At 35.1% G+C, this 20,786-nt stretch overlaps 1 protein-coding gene across 3 annotated transcripts; it reads left to right on the forward strand.

Annotated features, from left to right (window-relative positions):
• The first annotated feature begins 715 nt into the window (after nucleotides 1–715).
• LOC101740921 (organic cation transporter protein) lies at nucleotides 716–20,132 on the forward strand. Of its 3 annotated transcripts, XM_021348125.3 has the most exons (9): nucleotides 842–1,221; nucleotides 1,953–2,139; nucleotides 2,761–2,861; nucleotides 15,353–15,545; nucleotides 16,861–16,961; nucleotides 17,316–17,467; nucleotides 18,161–18,772; nucleotides 19,525–19,706; nucleotides 19,933–20,132. In XM_021348125.3, the coding sequence occupies exons 1-9, from the start codon at nucleotides 1,061–1,063 to the stop codon at nucleotides 20,113–20,115; spliced, it is 1,872 nt and encodes a 623-aa protein (XP_021203800.1). In that variant the 5' UTR covers nucleotides 842–1,060; the 3' UTR covers nucleotides 20,116–20,132. The 3 variants fall into 3 exon arrangements, with proteins under 3 accessions (XP_012545983.1, XP_021203800.1, XP_012545992.1); XM_012690529.4 differs by lacking the exons at nucleotides 15,353–15,545; nucleotides 16,861–16,961; nucleotides 17,316–17,467; ... (1 more) ...; nucleotides 19,525–19,706; nucleotides 19,933–20,132 and adding exons at nucleotides 4,442–4,593; nucleotides 4,909–5,440; nucleotides 9,872–9,948; nucleotides 10,525–10,706; nucleotides 11,046–11,754 and having other exon boundaries at nucleotides 716–1,221; XM_012690538.4 differs by lacking the exons at nucleotides 842–1,221; nucleotides 1,953–2,139; nucleotides 2,761–2,861 and adding an exon at nucleotides 14,698–15,115.
• The last annotated feature ends 654 nt before the right edge of the window (nucleotides 20,133–20,786 follow it).

Raw genomic sequence — 20,786 nt, forward strand, 5'->3', positions numbered from 1 at the left:
TCCCACCCCTCTTGGCTGAGCCTTTGCTCGCCCACCTGTCCTGGTGAAACTGGAAAGGCCTTCGGGCCACCAGTAAACTTTCAATCATAAAAAAAAAAAAAAAAAAAAAAAAAAAAAAAAAAAAAAAAAAAAAAAAAAAAAAAAAAAAAAAAAAAAAAGGTCCTACCACCCGTAAAAATATCAGTCTATATGGCATATATCACACATGATCATAAGCGGTACTAGTGAGTCATATTGTAGAACAAACAAATGTATTCGATACATAAATGATAACGATTATTTAAAGTAAAAAAAAATATTTAGGATTCTATAATGAAAATTTGAATATTTTATTTCACGTCTATAACAAATAGTCGAATGAAACTGTAAATATTTTTCACATTTTGTTTATAATATTAACATATTATTATATGTACATTGTTTTACAAATTGTCTGTTTATTCAAATGACTGATCAATAAGCGGTGTTAACCTCGACACGACAGTTTGAGAAGCGTTCGCGAACTATTCATTAATTTTGTTAAACAAAAATGTCTTTCACTTCTCAGAGTTAAAGGCGAAGCTCTATTCCAATGTATGTTTTCACATAAACTGCATTTTCACTGTCATTTTTTGATAGTTGCGGTTGCAGTAGGCAGCGACTTGGCTCTGCGCCTGGCATTGCTGAAGTCCACGGGCGACGGTAACCACTCACCATCAGGTGGGCCGTATACTCGTCTGCCTACAAGGATAACAAAAAAAATTATAATAATTATATTAAATACTATAAGAATGAATTTTTTTAGAAAATACAACTGAATTGTTTCAGACTTTCGTAAAATTGTCTTGTTGTAAATATTCGAGTATCTAGACGTCGCGTTGAATAGCTGTAGTTGAGTAGTGCTAGTGTATAGACATTTGCTATTACTGACATATGTAGTTATATTTGAACAAAACTGCGAATCTAAAGCAGCATTTGGCATAACCGATTTTACGTCTTGCTTTTAGTTGTTTTTCCAAAAGATTTTCAGCATTATTTACTGAATTATTGAGGAGTTTGTACGTATAGTGCAGTGCTAATAATGGTTGTGAAAGAAAATATCGATTTAGAACACGTTTTATCGAAATTTAGTTTGAAGAGAATGTTTTACGTGAAGTTTTTGAGTTTGTTGTTATTTTCCGGTGTGACGAATTCATTTTACAATGTCAACTATGTTTTTGCAGCCGCTGATGTTCGTTATAGGTAATTATTAAACATTTTTCATTAATTATTAAACAAAAATTATTATATTAAAATTTTATTAAGCACTAGTTGACCCGTCAGACTTCGTAGTGCCTCAATCGATAAATAAAAGACTTACATTTTTGTATAAAATGAACTTAAAACAAACAAAAGGAATCCGTCCGACGGGGGACACATGAAAGGAAAAAGAAAATTGTTATTTTTATTTAATTCCGAGCATTTTCATATTTATCTACCTTTAAAACATTCTCTCGAGTTCCACAAATAATTCAAGATCAAAATTAGCCAAATCGGTCCAGCCGTTCTCGAGTTTTAGCGAGACTAACGAACAGCAATTCATAGATTATTTTAACATTTACGTGGTTTAAACTTTATTTGTGTTGTAGGAAAAGCAAAAAAATCCTTTTGTCGTTAGGAAAAATGTCAAATTAGTTCTGTTAAGAAACTTCATGAATTTAACTACTTAGTAAGTTAGGAATTTTGCGAATCGCAATCTAAGCGGTGTTCCTCGCGACAAACGTGTTATTCCAAATCCGCCAATACATTTTTGGATACACTGCGTGACATGCAAATATATCCAAAAAATATATAATAAACATAAGATATTCATGTGGTAGTATCCACTACAGCAGCTCCATTCGAATATATCCGCGGTGCTGTCTGCTTGTTTTATACCACCAGCTAATCGGAAAACTACAAACAAAAGTCAGCTAATCTTTCCTTCTTAACAGGTGCAAGTACCCGGAGTGTGATAATAAGAATAGTGAAGTCTTAAATTTTACCTTCGACAATGGAAAATGCACAAAATATGCACTATTAAATAAAGCTGAATACTGTTCAGTAGAAAATATAGATCTTTCTCGAGGGACTAGCTGCAAAGAATGGGTTTACGAGGAAAAAGGCAGTTTTGTTGAAGAGGTAAGATTTTTTTTTCTTTTTTCTTTTTATTGCTTAAATGGGTGTACGAGCTCACAGCCCACCTGGTGTTAAGAGGTTACTGAACCCATAGACTTCTACAACGTAAATGCGCCACCCACCTTGAGATATTGAGATATAAGTATAAGGTCTCAGTATAGTTACAACGGCTGCCCCACCCTTCAAACCGAAACGCAGTACTGCTTCACGGCAGAAATAGGCGGGGCGGTGGTACGTACCCGTGCGGACTCACAAGAGGTCCTACCACCAGTAATTACGCAAATTATAATTTTGCGGGTTTGATTTTTATTACACGATGTTATTCTTTCACCGTGGAAGTCAATCGTGAACAGTTGTTGAGTACGTATTTCATTAGAAAAATTGGTACCCGCCTGCGGGATTCGAACACCGGTGCATCGCTAGATACGAATGCACCGGACGTCTTATCCTTTAGGCCACGACGACTTATTAATCGAGTCTAGCAAACAATTGATACAAAGTGGGCCGTAGGTTTGCCATGCCAGAAGAAATGTTTTCATACTATTTGGTAGTATTAAGAACCAAATATAAACTCACAAGAAGATGATGAGGGTGTCGTTTTGATATAAATATTAAATATTGCAGTTAGGAACAGCCTGCGAAGATTGGAAGCGGACTTTGGTTGGAACAGTGCACAGCTTCGGGTATATGATCGGTCTGCTCATCGTGGGGCCATTGGCCGATAAGTATGAATTAAGAATGCTACTTATTTTTGACCTGACAACGTCTTATAATTCGATGGAGCCGGCTGCAAGCACGAAAAAGCATGACTCATGCGGCGTTACCTCGCTCTGATTCGTTCCATTTAAGGCTTGAAATGCAAGCGAGAGCGCGCAACGAGCGACAAGGAGGCACAATCGGCCTCCGCGTTCGGCAGCATTCGACATCTGTCTCTCTCCTACTTGAGTGAGTGATGCATCCGCGTGGACAGCTGCTATACAATAATACATTTACATGTTTTCGTCAAGTATGAAGTTCAGTGAAAAGTGAATGTGGTGTAAATTGTTTATAGCAACGATAATTGCGATAATTGAAAAATGAAACCATTCCATCAGTATTTTCTTATGACGTTGTCACGTTCAACTATCGTCAGTAAACCAACTTTACCGACAACCGATTTATTTATTTATTTATACATGCATCTAACGAACTGCTGCGGGTCGCTTTTGAATTTCTCTTTCTTTTTTCCTAACTATTCTAGTGGCCTCGAGGGGTCATACTAGATTCACCGAGCGAGTAGATGAGCTCACGGGGCTCTAACCAGAGGTCGTTGCTAATACTAGTCCTAGTAAGAGCAGTGCTTCGCAGAATCTATCACCGGATCGGAAACGTGACCCACTGAGACGATTTAGTGAGATACTCAGTGGGCTGTATTTATGGGCTAGTTTACTCGCCGTACCTTTTGTCGCCAGCGACGAGTTCGACGAGAATGGTGCTTGAAGCAACTAAAAGCACCGTCATTTAATCGGGAGGATCCAAAATAACGTGCTTAGAGCCGAATTTCTCGGTTTGAAGATGAAATAATAAAAGATATCAGTAAAACCAAGGAGTGTGCAAAATTATTGTACTGATAATAATAATATGTGTGGTTACAATAATTATCAATTGACCGAAATCCAGGTTTAGTAAAAAAATGTTTTCTCGAAATGTCCCGAAAAAACTGTCAATAGCCTAAATCGGGACGAGTCATCGAGTTCTAGTGATAAACTCAGTATACGGACTAGAAATAGGGTAGACAGATTTCTGCTCCTGTCGCAGTCCTCAATCTACCTGTGATCACGTCTCTGAAATATCGGGAACTCAATGTAACTATCCATTAAGTTAGTGTTTAAAACTTGTAGTCCTGTTCAGCGCTAAGCAGGGATATAATTGACATCGACTAAAATTATCGTCAAATATTAATTCATTTAAAAAAATTACAGTTTAGTTTCATGTATTATAATCATTATGCAATCATAACTAATAACGTTTCTGTTCAAAATGGAAAATTGAATTGAATATCTGACGTATTGTAACAATTCCGTAAAATAATTGGGATCAGTTTTTTTAGCGGTCTATATTATACCATAGTCTATATGCTCGTTTTGTATTTTAAAAATGAATTCACTTTTATTAATTTGTTCTACAAGTTCACTGGCTATTTACCTGATCAACTTGCTACTTTGTATAACTATTTGCCATTTCCGGGACAACTTCAGATGCATCATAAGTGGTGCCAGCGATTTTATTATGATTTACTATTTACTAATACTAATCTAGTTTCCAGGTTAGGCAGAAAAAAGTTGATAATTTTTTCTGGAATAACCGCTGCGACGATGGGCTTGGGTAGGAGCATCACATCTTCCTACTGGGTGTATGTGGTACTAGAGCTCATAGAAGCATTGTTTGGGGACACTTATTCAGCAACATTTATGCTGGGTTAGTTCATAGCATTCCTTTAGCTTACTCGTTGGTTCGAGAGTTTGATATGTCACAGTATGTGGTCAATAGTGTGTTATTATGTCCACTAGTTCTTAACATTTCCAAGCTACTTAATCTTGCACGGTTACATTAAACATATCTTTCTCGATTAATATATAGAAATGTCATAAAAATTAGTACTTTTTGTCATGTAAAATGGATTTTAAATGGCAAAGTTTCTTTCAGAAAACATTTTACATTACTTTTAAAATATGGTTTAGAGCTTACAGATATAATTTTTTTTTAAATACTTTATACTAATTTATCTTACAGGTGTAGAAATGGTAACAAAAGAGAATAGAGTTATATTTATCACTCTCATGACTGCTAGCACGGCACTAGCCGGTATAGTAATGGCATTAATAGCATGGGCCCTACCTTACTGGCGGCATTTCCTTAGAGCGATATACGGTCCTTCTTTATTCTTTATCATGTACATATTTCTATTAGACGAAAGCGTTAGATGGTTACTAATCAAAGGACAGAAAGAGAAAGGGAAGGAGATTCTAAAAAAGGCTGCCGAAGAAAGCAGGGTTGAGCTGAACGCTGACAATATTAGCATTAAATGTGAGGATGGATCAACTAAAACTGATATGGTGACACTGTTGAAAATTACTTTTCGCTCTAATAAATTGGTGCTAAGATTCCTGGCGTGTGTTTGTATGTGGATAACGGGCATATTCAATAAATACACGTTGTTGATAAATTCAGTTGAATTAGAAGGGAATAAGTACGTTAATTTTGGTCTGACCACGTTCTCCGAGTTGCCGGCCAGTTTCGTGTTGGGTTTTGTTTTGAAGAAATATAATTTTGTTATTTATTTAAATAATTTAAATTCGAATAAGTTATTTCTGGCCATTATAACAAACAGAGGGCGCGGACGCTGAAATAAATACTCAAAATAATTTATTAGAAATATTTACGAATACTAGAGGTCAATGACATATGTACTTTCAACAATGGAGGATAACAGTAATGTAACTATAAGAGACCGGAGACGATTCATGATGACTGGATCACTGTCCATGGAGTCAACTGACTCGCTAGAAGACGCACCTTCCAGTATAAATGCAAGGAGTATGATCGACCTGTCTACTCATACAATGACTAGTCATCAAGAAGTAATAACATCATTGCAACTATCCATTGAGAATCTGAAGAAACAATTACAGACTACTCGTAGTGAAAATACAGTATTGAAACAAAAATTAGATGAACAAATACATATCAATAAGCAACTTAATAAGCAAATAAATGGAACTACGGTATCCAGTTCAAAGAAGAAAAATAATAATAATAAAACAGAAATAAGAGCCATGAAACCAAACATAGAAGCTAGAAAATTAGATCTGGACCTAGAATTTCAAACGCCTAAGTCTTCTCCCCTGGTACCTAAAGATACAAAAGTAAACCTTAGCCTCAGTCAATGTGATGATGAATTATTAGAATCCTCCCACATTGACAGGAACAAACCAACTCTGAAACCAAGTGGTAGTAGGAGATTACTCATATTTGGAACACAACAGTGCGTTGGACTAGCGGCTAAACTACTTAAAACTAGATTATATACGAACTATGAAAAATACCGCATCACGGCTGTGACTAAACCGTTTGCTTCGTCTGAAGAAGTCTTCAAATGTTGTGAAAATTTGAACTTAAATAAGGATGACAAGCTTGTCATTGGTGTTGGAGAGAATGATACAAACCCTTTCAAATTGTTAATAGAGTTATCAGCTACTTTGAAAAGACTCTACGAGGTAACTGTGATAGTTTTAAGAATAAATTATAATAAATCTTTAAATGTGAGCATGCTTAATAACAATGTAAAATTAGTATGTAATAACTTTCCAAATTGTTATTTTATAGATTACTTTGGTTCTAGTTATAATAAAAATAAGTATATAATATGCCAAAAAATAAACTACATTATAGATAGTATAGATTATGATACGAAATACTTGTCATTGAAAAACAATAAAAATAGTACGTTACACACAATTGAAATAAAAAATGATACTTTAGGTAATTTAACTAAAAATAATTCAAGATATACTCAAATAACTATACTGGACTACTTTAAAAAAATAAATATACAAACCCCTAATTGTACGAGTATACAAGCATTACCAACAAATAATAATTTATTTTTTCGTAAATAATAAAGAACGTAATATAGATTGTAAACTAACACTATTGCATCAAAACATAGCTGGGATATTAGGAAAAATAGATTTACTTAAAATTACTTTAGATGAGCTTTATAGTCAGAATACTGATATAGATATACTATGCTTCAGCGAAACATTCCTCAAAGTAGGGGAAGAATCTAAACTGGTATTAAGAGGATATAATATAGCTAACTTTTATTCAAGGAGTAAACAAAGAAGGGGTGGAGTAGCAATACTATGTAAAGATTACATAAGCTCTAAACCTATCTTGTGGTTAAGAGACTTAGCATTAGAGTTTTCCTTTGAATGCTGTGGTATAGAGATTCCGGAATACAAATGTATAATTATATGCATCTATAGAACACCAAATTCAAGAGTACAAATATTTTTAGATAAAATCGAAATTGTATTAAGCACAATTCGTAATAAAACAAATAAGAAAATTATTGTCTGTGGTGATTTTAATATAAATTTATTAAAAAGCTCCAATGTATTAAATGAATATAAAAGAATAACACAAAATCACAGATTTAATATTCACATTAACGAACCTACCCGACAAAATGCGTGCTTAGATCAAATAATAAGCAATGTTAGTGAAGCAGAAGGCAAAATACATTCCCTGGGATTATCAGACCATGAAACTGGACAAACAGTCTGTATTCCTGTGAAATATGTAAAAAAACCACAAAAGATATATTACATTAGAAAACGGGACTTTGATGAATATAATATTAATAAATTTATAGAATACGTAGCTTCCTTGTCCTGGACAGAGGAATGTGAGATGACTGATTTAAATGCAGCATTTAATTCATTTCATGATCATATTGTTCTACTCTATAACTTATGCTTTCCTTTCAGAAAAATTAAAATTGATAACAATAAAAGCCAAAAAACGCTATGGATTACTACAGGTATAAAAAAATCATGCGTAAGTAAAAGGAAACTCAGATATTCATATATAAAGAATAAAACTACTAGTTCAAAAATTAAATATAAAAAATACAATAAAATATTAAAATCATGCATAATTACAGCTCAAAAAATTAGAAACGAACATCATATAAATAAATCTAGTAATATATGTCGGACATCGTGGAATATTATAAAGCAAAATGACAACAAAATTAATTCAAATAACAAAAGCAATATTAAACAAATTTTACATAATGGCAGAGTAATCACTGACACTACAGAGATAGCTAGCATATTTAACAATTATTACATTGAAATAACAAATGATGAAAACAAAAACTATAATAATATACAAGCAATAAATACACAAAACATAAATATATCTAGCTCAAGTATATTTTTAATGCCAGCTACATGTGAGGAAATTTATAAAACAATTCATTCTCTCAATAATACTAACTCAACAGGTTATGATGAACTGCCCACCTTTATACTAAAACAATGTGCAATAGCCATTACACCTGTACTCTGTCATATTATCAATCTTTCATTAACTGAAGGTACATTTCCTGATAAATTGAAAATCTCAATAGTGAAACCTATATACAAAAAAGGACATAAGGAATGCATCAATAACTACCGACCGATTACTTTAATACCTATACTTGCAAAAATATTCGAAAAAATCATGCATTCTAGACTCACAACTTTTCTTAATAAATCTGAAGTTATAAAATCTGAACAACACGGTTTTCAAAAAGGCAAATCTACTACACTAGCAGCTTTTAAACTCATTAGTAAAATTACTGAAAATGTAGACAGAAAAATACCCACGGTTGGAGTTTTCTTTGACATGACCAAAGCCTTTGACTTTGTTGACCATAACATTCTTCTACGGAAGTGTAATAATTATGGCATTAGAGGGATAGCTGAAAAATGGCTTAGTAGTTATCTAAGCAACAGACAACAATATGTTGAAATTAGGGATATTGATAATAACAATGAAGAAGTGGCTTTTAAATCTTCATTAGCGTATAATAAAGTAGGTGTCCCACAAGGGAGCATTTTAGGACCGCTACTCTTTATCATTTATATAAATGATCTCCCAGAACACATACATTACCCATGCAGCTTATTTGCTGATGATATAGCCGTTGTAATCACCAAAGATGCCACACTAGATTTAAATGATGAGATAAATGCTACTGTTAGTAAGGTCATAGATTGGATGAATAAGAATAACTTAAAAGCTAATTTAGACAAAACGAGATATATACAATTCTATAATAGACACAAATTTATTAATAACTTAAATATAACTTATAATAATAACACACTAAATGAATGTAATAGCATAACATTTTTAGGATTAAATGTGGATAATCAATGTAGCTGGAATCTTCACATAGATATTACTTGTAGTAAAATTAATCGATTCTCATATGCACTTTGGCGACTTACAAAAATATGTAATTTAAAAACTGCATTACAGGCCTATCATGGATATGTCGCCTCAAATATCAGATACTGTATACCCCTCTGGGGAAATTCTAGTCACATAAATAGAGTGTTCATTGCACAAAAGCAATGTGTTCGTGCCATGTGCAATATTCATCCTCTGACTTCTTGTAAACCATTCTTCCAAAAACATAATATTTTAACTGTACCATCCATATATATACAAGAATGTTGTTTGTTTGTTAAAAAGCACCCACAATTATATAAATCGTGTGGCGAGTACTGTCAATTTAATACAAGATACCCTACTAAACTAATGTTACCAAGTATAAATACTCGTTACTACCATACAAACTGTTATCCTATGACTATCAGAATATTTAATAAGATACCAAACAGCATAAGAGATCTTCCACTAACTCAATTTAAAAGAAAATTATATTTATGGCTGATAGATAAGGCTTATTATAGTGTGCAAGAATTTTTAAATGATAAGTGTTGTACATAATAAAATATTAGAATAAGAAGTGATAGAATGTAAAAATAGATAGATTTAGTAAATTTTGTGTTATAATTAATATAAAAATAAATTAAATTTTCGCATGCCTAAACAGGCGAAATATATGAAGCTATGTCCTATATCTTATAAACTATATTTCTGGCGAATAAAGATTTTCTTTCTTTCTTTCTTTCAAGAGGAAGATGCCTTTAATATTTTCATTTATTCTGACTGGGATATTTTGTGTTGGACAGTCTTTTGTACCAAAAGGTAAGAGTTAACATTATTTACCTAGTTGTGTTTTATTCGATATTCACGAGTCATAGACTTAATTAAAATAATTTACTCTTATTTACTTTGTCTGTCGTCACGGCAAACATAAAACTTCTTGTACACATGTCTGGTGCCATACTCTCAAAACTACTCGGCATTTTCTCTCTCGGTTTCAGCTCTATATTATTTTTCAAAGAATATTTGGTTTTTATTTATGTTCGTATAATAATAAAATAATAAAAATACATAGTGTTACTTTTAAAGTTTGCATTCCCAAAATAATCAGTTTGATGGAAATTAGAACAATTTTCGTCGTCAACTTACTTTAAAAACACTTTAATTCTTCCTATAGATTTCATAAAAATGACTAAGGCATTCATGGGATAAAGGACATCAGCATTTTTTTTAGTTTTATATTAGCGTACCGCCATCGCCAAGACGCATTTACTGATGATAGTACTAGGGATTGTGTAGTACGGCTGTCCTATCCTTTAAGCCGGAATTAATTTCATTACTGTTTGGCGACCGCAGTAGGCAGGATCTACTTATTCACAACTGAATTCCCATTTCCAGGTAACGCCTGGCTTTCATTAGCATTATTTCTGATCGGGAAGTTTATGGCAACGATATCATACGCTACGGTGTATCTTTATACGTCGGAGCTCTTCCCTACGTACACAAGGAACACAATGCACGCATTATGTTCGTCTTTAGGAAGGATAGCATCGATTCTTGCTCCTCAAACGCCTCTATTGGTAATTTTTCTTATTTGAGTTACACTATTAGATGTGCTCCAAGCTTACTGATGCCTTTTTTTCGGTATAATGTAATCTAAGTTTCTATGGTGACGCATCAAAAAGCTGCCTATTTTTGCAGTAAAATAGTCATCAGATTTGAAGGGTAGTTTTTTTTATTACCCTTGTAGGCAGACGATCATACGACCCACCTGAACGTGAGTGGTTACCGTCGCGGATTACGGGAATGTAATCCACCGCCAGAAAAGTTGTTTGTTTATCGGTAGCATTAAAAAGTAACTTTAAATAATATTTAATTATTACAATATATTCCATGTTTCGAACATTTTTTCCCTCTAGATACATCACTGGCCAGGTTTTCCTTCAGTTATCGTTGGTGGGCTGTCTCTAGTGACTGGTACGGTCGTGATCTTTATGCCGGAGACTTCGGAGGATGTTCTACCAGACACCGTCCGTGAAGCCGAAGCAATCGGTACCAAATTTGGCCCGGACACGTGTACCAGATTATGAATATTGAAAAGATTCGTGAATTAAATAATACTATGTACTTGAATATCAAAACATTATTCGTGATATCTTCAATTCTGAATTTGACTATTCCCAATAAATTATCAGAGTGAAGTGTCGGAAGCGGCCAATATCATACATGTTGCGTTGAGTTTTCTTAGGGCATTTTAAGTTTTTTTGCTTTTTTTATTGCCACATATAGACCGAGCAGCATATGGTCCAATTCGTCCGAGGGTGATTTGTCACTGCCGCCCATGGACATCACCAATGCCAGGGGCACAGCCAAGACGCTGCCTACAGCTAAGTACTCTCCGCAAGCTTTGTTGAAAGAAGAAAGAGCCACTTTGTTCAGCTTATTTGTAAAATCGTGTATGAATGTTCATGTTAGTGGGTTCATACAAAATAATTGTTTGTTTGACATACTTTGAACTATATGGTATTCATATTTGTATATATCCGATATAAAGTGTTCAGCTATAAATATAATTTTAATTCTATTACAAGGTGCGATGAAAAAATAAACCAATACCTTCATACACAATGCTTGATTTTTTTAACGAATTTCTTATGAGCCCAACCGTCACTCAGTTGTATGATTTTATAATACCTAAATATATGTATTTTACCTACCTAAATACCTAAATATATAAATACCTAAATATATAAATACCTAAATATATGTATTTTATTGCTTAGATGGTTGGACGAGCTCACAGCACACCTCGTGTTAAGTGGTTACTGGAACCCGTAGACATCTACAACGTAAATGCGACACCCACCTTTAGATATAACTTCTAAGGTAAAATTTCTTATGAACCCAACCGTCACTCAGTTGTATGATTTTATAATACCTAAATATATGTATTTTACCTACCTAAATACCTAAATATATAAATACCTAAATATATGTATTTTATTGCTTAGATGGTTGGACGAGCTCACAGCACACCTCGTGTTAAGTGGTTACTGGAACCCGTAGACATCTACAACGTAAATGCGACACCCACCTTTAGATATAACTTCTAAGGTATCAGTATAGTTACAACGGCTGCCCCACCCTTCAAACCGAAACGCATTACTGCTTCACGGCAGTAATAGGCAGGGTGGTGGTACCTACCCGTGCGGACTCACAAGGGGTCCTATCACCAGTAATTACGCAAATTATAATTTTGCGGGTTTCATTTTTATTACACGATGTTATTCCTTCACCGTGGAAATCAATCGTGAACATTTGTTGAGTACGTATTTCATTAGAAAAATTGGTATCCGCCTGCGGGATTCGAACACCGGTGCGAATCCCGTGCGAACACGAATACACCGGACGTCTTATCCGTTAGGCCACGACGACTTCGGACGACTTCTTATTACGTCGGACGTCTTTAGGCCAAGACAACTTCAATCATTGTAGTGTGGTTACTACTTTACCTACCCTTTGCTACCTGCTGCTGCTGTCCGGAAGGTTCGTTGTAGCTCTAAGCTCAAAGAAACACTTTGTGTCATGGCGCCAGACACTATTTAGAAAAATAAATATCAATATTAATTAGATACTTTAAGTCACATTCGTGTTAATTATATTCTGTTTAGGCAGCATCAGCATTTTTGTCACCTACTAAATTAATTACAAATTGATAATTTGTATAAATAAAATACAATCTATTACTTTTGTGCTAAATTTTTTAAATATTCATGTGTCAATAGAATTTTATTTTTGTAGCACGCGATCTCGTTTATATGTCTTTTGGGCGTTGAAGATCTTAAATATTAGCAGTCGGCCTGACTATTTACCATAGGATACGTTTATAAAGTCTGTATGCAGGGACACATTCCTGTTTTTATGATTACGGTGACACTGGCCGATGGTGTTTCGTTAGATCAGATAGCTGTATGGGAGTCGTACTGATGTAAAGTTTCGTCATACGTTGTTTCTTGAGAGTATAGTCGCTTAGCCATACAGTTCGAGATACCAGGAGGCATTTTTTTTACCTATGCTGATTTTTCTTTATTTATTTTTTATTGCTAAGGGGAGTAGACGAGCTCACAGCCCACCTGTTGTTAAGTGGTTACTGGAGCCCATAGACATCTACGACGTAAAATGCGCCACCCACCTTGAGTTATAAGTTCTAAGGTCTCAAGTATAGTTACAACGGCTGCCCCACCCTTCAGACCGAAACGCATTACTGCTTTGCGGCAAAAATAGAGAGGGTGGTTGTACCTTGCCAGTAGTCTATCACGGAACAAATCTCTTCCACGACAGGAACGCCTTAAAAACACGATTCTTAGCTAATGACATCTGTTTATCCTTAGTTTAACAGGTGACAAGTGTTTAGACACTTTTGTACGTCCTTGTATGTCTTTTGTTGTCTGATTATGATAATCTAGAATTTATAATAGAATCATTTTCTATTTTTCTATTTCAGTTTCGGGAACTTTACTTTAAAATTTTAAAGTTTGATAGATTTTTGAATTAGGTGTTGAAATATTTTCCAAGATTAGGCACTACATATTTTTGTACCTAGTCTTAAATTGGATTATGTAAACTTTAAATATTTTTCTCAAATATGGTCTGATTCTTTTCCTCGCCTTTTATTTCTGACCTTAATTTATATTTGTATTTTAAATATTAATTTATGTACAATAATTAAATGTATACATATAAATAAAATTGGTGTGTCTGTTTGTAATGTTGAAATAGCCACTTTTTACTACATGCATATACGGTACATACACCATAATAACATTTTTTACAATTTTTGTCTGTCTGTCTGTTTGTTCCGGCTAATCTCTGGAACGGCTGGACCAATTTTGACGGGACTTTCACTGATAGGTAGCTGATGATATAAGGAGTAACATAGGCTTCTTATTTTTAGACTAGCTTCGCCCCGCGGCGTCATCCGCGGTACGACAATAACCGCGGGTAGCATCGCGGGACTCAACTATCATCAATAATAAAATTTAATGTTTCCGAAGCGAAGCAAAGGCGGGTCGCTAGTCTTCAATAATTCGTTCGTCAACTGTTTAAAAACTTTAAACTTAGTTAAAACCATAGTTTCGCAGTTATCATCGTTCGCCTAACATACACTTGCAGTTGTAAAAACCAAATTGGATCAGCAAAACTACATAATTACTGATAAGCTATTTTGTATTTTCGCAAACTTTTCAATATTAAATTGACCTTGTTCGAAACGACACAAGATGTTGTAGCAACGAGTGTCAGCTGAATTGCATTTAAAAGTGAATAATTGACTTGTAATTAGTATTTACTCAGGAACGTTTACTAAGTAATTTCACACTTAAAATTACTAACGATTAGAGTGAAATTCTTGTGAACTTTAATACAAACTTTATATTATGTCTCTAAAATAATACCGTAGCTATTTTGAAATTGTTTTCTATTTAAATGGAAATAGGTTTTGTTTTAGATAATTCGGAATCTTATTGTCTGAGCTGTCTGTTTACTGTATTTAAATAGAGATGAGGAAATTTTCTTTTCATTTATATTTTGAAATTCAGCGCGAGACTCTTATTGTTGACTATTTCGACAATAAATTAACGTAATTAAAAGAATTTTAACATGTAATGAAATTGAATATTATGTATATTCATATATTTTTTTAACATCTTATGCAAATTACCGATTAGTTAAACTTGAGTGGTTTTTAATTATTTATCTTTGAATAGGCTTTTTATAAAGGTGGTACTGTTAAAGTTATTGTGATGTCTATTAAAAGTAAAGATGTATTGGAAGAACCTAACGATGACGTGGTATTGGAGAAGATCTTATCGAGGTTCAGACCCTTGGGTCCGTATTACAGAAGATTCATGCCGTTTTTGATCATCGCGACCATATCAAATGCGTTTTACTGCATGAACTATGTCTTTGCCGCAGTGTCGGTGGATTATAGGTACCTAATATTTTACGCTCCAGCCAGTGTATTGTTATTTTTGGTTAAATTAATTAGTAAACCGATTGAGATAACTGCATTTACTAAAGTTCTCTTTAAATTAGATTTGTTAATAAAATAATGAATACATTTTTGAAAATTTCACTCAGACGTTGAGAAATTGTCGGATGTGTTTGAATATGAATTGAATTCTCACAATTTTGACGCTACGAATATCAAAGTTCAATGTTTTTCCAGGTGCAGGTATGAGTGTGAAAGGAATCATAGCTTAGTGGGCTCAGCACTAAACCTAAGTTTAAAGGCAGGAAAATGCTACAAATATTCACTCATAGACGAGAACGGAGACTGCTCTGTGGATAATTTTAACGTCTCAAATGTTGAAGCCTGCAAGGAATGGGCGTATGATGAACCGGAGAGCTTCGTTGCTGAAGTAAGATGATTTTTTTATGTCTCTGGATTTCGGTCTCAGTATCTTTATACTTAGACATAACTTTTTAGTCTGAATAAGTAATTTCGTTTCATTCTAAGTCAGAGAAATTTGTATGCAATTTTAACTTTTATGGTTTTGGAGGCTTACACATAAGGTACGCTTCCTCTCTGATGGATTGGATTAACATGATTTTTTTGTACGTTGTTTTTTTTAATTGCCGTTGTAGAGCAGACGAAGATACGGCCCACCTGATGGTGAGTGGTTACCTTCGCCTATGGACTTCAGCAATACCAGGGGCAGAACTAAGCCGCTGCCTACCGTTAAGTACTCTCCACAAGCCTCGTTTGAAGAAGGACATATAGCGCTCGGGAAACACCGTGGAGGGGAGCTCATTCCAAAGCTGGATGGTAAGTGGCAAAAATATCCCTGGAAACTCACCGTAGATGACCGCAGTGGCTCCAGGTAGTATAGATGAACTATACTCCGGTGGCAGGAGGTGCGCTGGTAAAAACGAGATGATAGAATCATCTCAAAAAATTCCTCAGAGCACTCTCCATGGAATACACGTTACAAAATACAGAGAGTAGCTAAGTCCCTTCGCGGTCCCTGAAGTTCCAAGCGATCCGTGAGGATGGGATTATCGACAATCCGAACGGTTCTCTTCTGTATGGAGTCAAATGGAAGTAGCTGGTATTTGGCCCGGCCCATAGGTGGGAGCAGTAGTACATGCGAGGCCGGACATGTGATTTATAAAGCAAAAGTCTTTGTCCAGGCGTGAGGACTCTCAGTATTTTGGACGCCAACTTGGCTTTGCCGTGGCAATGAACGCGCAAACTTTCGCGCTCGGAGATTCACCCAGAGAGTTCTCCACTTCGGACACATGTTTTGATCGTCTCTCTTGCACCGCATTCCGAGAGAGCCTGATGGCCGATATACCGCGCATCCCCGGTGCTGTCATCCGCATAGCAATGCATGCCATCAATAGACAGCATGTCATTGATATACAGGATAAAAAGCGTGGAGGAAAGTACCAAGCCTTGTAGAACGCCAGCCTTAATGGTCATGGTATCGGAGCAGCAACCGTCTAGAACGACTGTGATGCTCCAACCATCCAAAAAGCTAACGATCCACCTACAAAGTCGGGGATTCCGTAAGATGTTTTTTTTCATTGAGAATTTTTCTTTACTAAAATTCGAAAAAAATAACTCAGTGTTTAATTGATAAAACTAAAACTGGAGAATAACTACTACAGAACAAAGAAGATTTGTTATAATGAAAGACACTGCCCAGTTTTTATCCATTCATTTCATTTCAGTTCCAGTTGGGATGTCAAGAGTGGAAGAGGACTTTGGTCGGAACAGTGCACAGTTTCGGCTATATGCTAGGTCTGTTGTTATTGGGACCGATATCTGACAAGTAAGTTTAATTATTTGAGTTTAAACCTTACTGCGTAAATATTGTGCGCGAATACACAATATACTGTATGAATTAACGTGAAAGAAACATCATAAAATTCGATGGTCCTTAATTTTTTTATTGCATAACACAGATGAACTGGTTGGCGTAACCCATTCCCATCATCCACATCCCCCCTTGCCTTTCACCTTGAGACTTAAGTTCTAAGTATCCCGATTATATAATAATAGTTACACAATTTACAAATTGATTTTTATTAATAATTAAAGCACAACACTAATTGTATGTTTACTTTGTTTGACAAACAAAGTCAAACCGAAAGACATTATCAGTGCAATTTCTCTCTATTTCTAGGGTAGGAAGAAAGAAATTGCTGGTATTCACTGGCATCGTTGGAGGGATTTTGGGCTTTTCAAGAAGCATCATTAGCTACTATTGGGCTTATATCGCTTTAGAATTATTAGAAGCTTTACTCGGAGATTCTTATTCACCAAATTATATGTTAGGTAGGTATTCTAGATTAAGATATTATCTTAGTCTGTAACTATTTTGAATACACCAAAAATAAACTAGTGAACTATTAACAGGGCTAGTTGCTTTCAGTATTGGTCTATTTGCTAATTGGTTACATAAGTTCATATAAAACTAAAGGTAAACGCACCTCATCCAACGATCTGTTGAGAAAATATCAAGAGGGCTTTGTTTTTTCGTATTTCGCTTTGATATTTGGAATGAGCTCCTCTCCACGGTGTTTCCCGAGCGCTTTGACATGTCCTTCTTTAAATGAGGCTTGCACTCACCATCAATCAGGTCGGCTGTATGCTCGTATGCCTAGAAGGGTAATAAAAAAATGGTACTGAAATCATTCTGGATTCGAATCAGAATAACAAGGTAGCCAATAGGTAGTCTCTGACCCCTAGGTCAGACATTGACAATATAGAATAAAGATGTTTTCTTACTTCTTATTTTGCTGAAGAAATTGGCTTTTGTCACCAAATCGGATAGATAAAACAAACAAATCATTACTACATTTACCAAAATTGTGGTTTTAATTATTCCTCATAATGATATCAACATATCTAAATTATATCTGAAAAAAAAACCCGGGCGAACAATATTCTTGAAAAATTTGAATGCATAATGAAGGTAATTGGAGCTTTTCTACTGTATCACCAATTTCTAATTAATTCCCTTTTTAGGTGTGGAGATGGTGGCGAAACAGAATCGAGTATTTTTCGGTCCACTCATGATCGGGAGCATGTCTGTAGCTGGCATATTATTATCTCTAGTCGCTTGGCTTTTACCAAACTGGAGATTGTTTTTGAGAGTTATCTATTCACCTGCCCTTATATTCATACTATACGGATTCTTCTTAGACGAAAGCGTTAGGTGGTTATTAATCAAAGGTAAGAAGGAAGAAGCGAAGAAAATTCTTAGGAAAGCTGCTGAGATCAGTAACCTGTATCTAGATGAAGAGACTCTTGATAGTATCGAAAGCGAAAAGAGCACAGATTGCACCAGTTTCATTAAATTGCTCAAGATGACCATAATGTCTCGGAAGCTGCTCCTTAGGTTCCTGGCGTGTCTCTGTATGTGGATCACATCTACGTTCAACAAATACGCTTTATTGATAAACTCTGTGTCTCTAGAAGGAAATAAATATGTTAATTACGCTCTGATTGCATTCGCCGACCTCCCGGCCAGTATAACGTTAATATTTATTCTCATTAAATTCAAGAGGAAAGGATCGCTTATGTTCTCCTTTTTCCTGACGGGGCTGTTCTGTGTTATTCAATCACTTGTACCAAAAGGTAAGATCATGCAAATGTTCATGTTTGTTATTAAAAGTGTTTTTACAAATAATTACGACTGATATGATGTGATCAATAAAATTATGTTTAAGACAGTTGCTGATTAACCAGAGTAATAACAATATATAAATTTGAAATTTATTCTCAAATTTCATATGTTGGGTTAATATGTGCTTACTTGTCATAATTTTGTTTTTTCTCTTTGTTAAGCTGGACACTATGATAATTCACCAAAGTACTTTTTTATTGCTTTATTAGGTGGGAAAGTTCACGGCCCACCAATGTGTTAAGTGGTTACCTGAGCCTATAGACATCAACAACCTTGTTGCCACCACCTATCCCAATCCCTTAGTTTTTACAGTACAAAGGTTGCCCTAACCTTCAAACCGAAACGTATTATTGCTTCACGGTAGTAATAGGTAAGCTACCCGCGTGGACTCACAAGACGTCCTACCACCAGTAATTACGCAATTTATCATTTTTGTGGGTTCGGCTTTTTTTACACGTATTTCCTTCACCGTGGAAATCATTCGTGAACATTTGTCAAGTGTTGCGTCAGAAAATTTGATACCGTCTTAATTTTTAGACCACTACGATTTAGGCAACATCTTGGTTACAACATTTGGTGGAGTACACTCCTGACATTGCTGCTGTCCATGAGCGACGGTAATCACTCACCATCAGGCGGGCCATTCGTCTGGCCACAGCGGCAATGAGTTTTAGCATTTTGTTAATAACACCTTAATTTCTAGGTTACTCAACTTTATCCCTATCGCTGTTCTTCATGGGGAAGCTTGCCTCAGCTCAGTCTTACGCTACTGTATACTTGTATACGTCCGAGCTATTCCCTACGTATACTAGGAACACAATGCACGCTGTCTGCTCGTCAGTGGGTAGAATCGGATCGATTCTTGCACCACAAACACCGTTATTGGTTTGTAAATCCTCTGTAGGTACAGATATCGGATATGGTTATTGGAAAATGACTCGTCTCTCTTTGTGAGCGCTACGGATATATGAACGATATCTTTGTAAGTATCACACACGAAAATTGATTTTGGAATAACCATATTCGATTTTATATTTAAGTAACGAAATACTGTTAATAATCGTAGTTCGTTTTATTCAATGGTTAATCTAGAAAATTCTGTGATACTCAGAGGCAGTTTTGGCCGGGTCTACCTTCAGTCATCATAGGTAGTTTGTCAGTGATCACGGGTATGATAGTTATGATGATGCCCGATACTGCTGAGGATGTACTGCCAGATACCATCAAGGAAGCAGAAGCTTTGGGTATGAAGACAGTTAAGGACAAGAAAGCTGTAGTTAAATTGTTGAAATAAATTTTATTTTGTTTTTCGATATTGTTTTTGATACTTCGACAAATCAATGGACGACAGTTATTAAACTTGATGCATTTTTTTTGTTGGTTCTAAGATGTTTTTGTTTAGTACTAGCAAGAAAGTGAGAAAGTTAAAAGAGTAGTGAAAAAAATTTAAACAGTTTCCAAATCATTACGGAAAAAATGTCACTTGTAAAACATTTATGAAAATATTAACAAAAAAAGAAACCGCCTTCAAAGAAACTATTCTGGAACAAATTAATATGCACTAAAAAGTGGAATAATAATTGCGTATTCTTCTATAACTTAATAATACGATAGTATACTAATTATTGTTATTTTTAGAGTCGTAACTTATTATGTATAACGATAATATAATTCAGTTACAATTATTGTCGCGACCGCGCTCTCGCCTCTCGCCGCGTCAAGTCGTGCGTGCGGTACAAACACATGTCACCTACGTGTATATAACTATATAGCTACAAACCTAGCCTGGCTGACATACATATATCACACCAATTCGGTTCTGTTTTAACACATTTCTTTTTTTATGAATGAGGGATTATTGGTGGCCCGGAGGCCTTTCCAGTTTCACCAAGACAGATGGGTGAGCAAAGGCTCAGCCAGGGTTGGGATTTCCTAACAGCTGCCCGAGGGCATCCAAAGGAGACT

Source organism: Bombyx mori, chromosome 13 (genome assembly GCF_030269925.1).
Source record: "Bombyx mori chromosome 13, ASM3026992v2".
In the NCBI taxonomy this organism is placed as follows: Eukaryota; Metazoa; Arthropoda; class Insecta; order Lepidoptera; family Bombycidae; genus Bombyx; species Bombyx mori.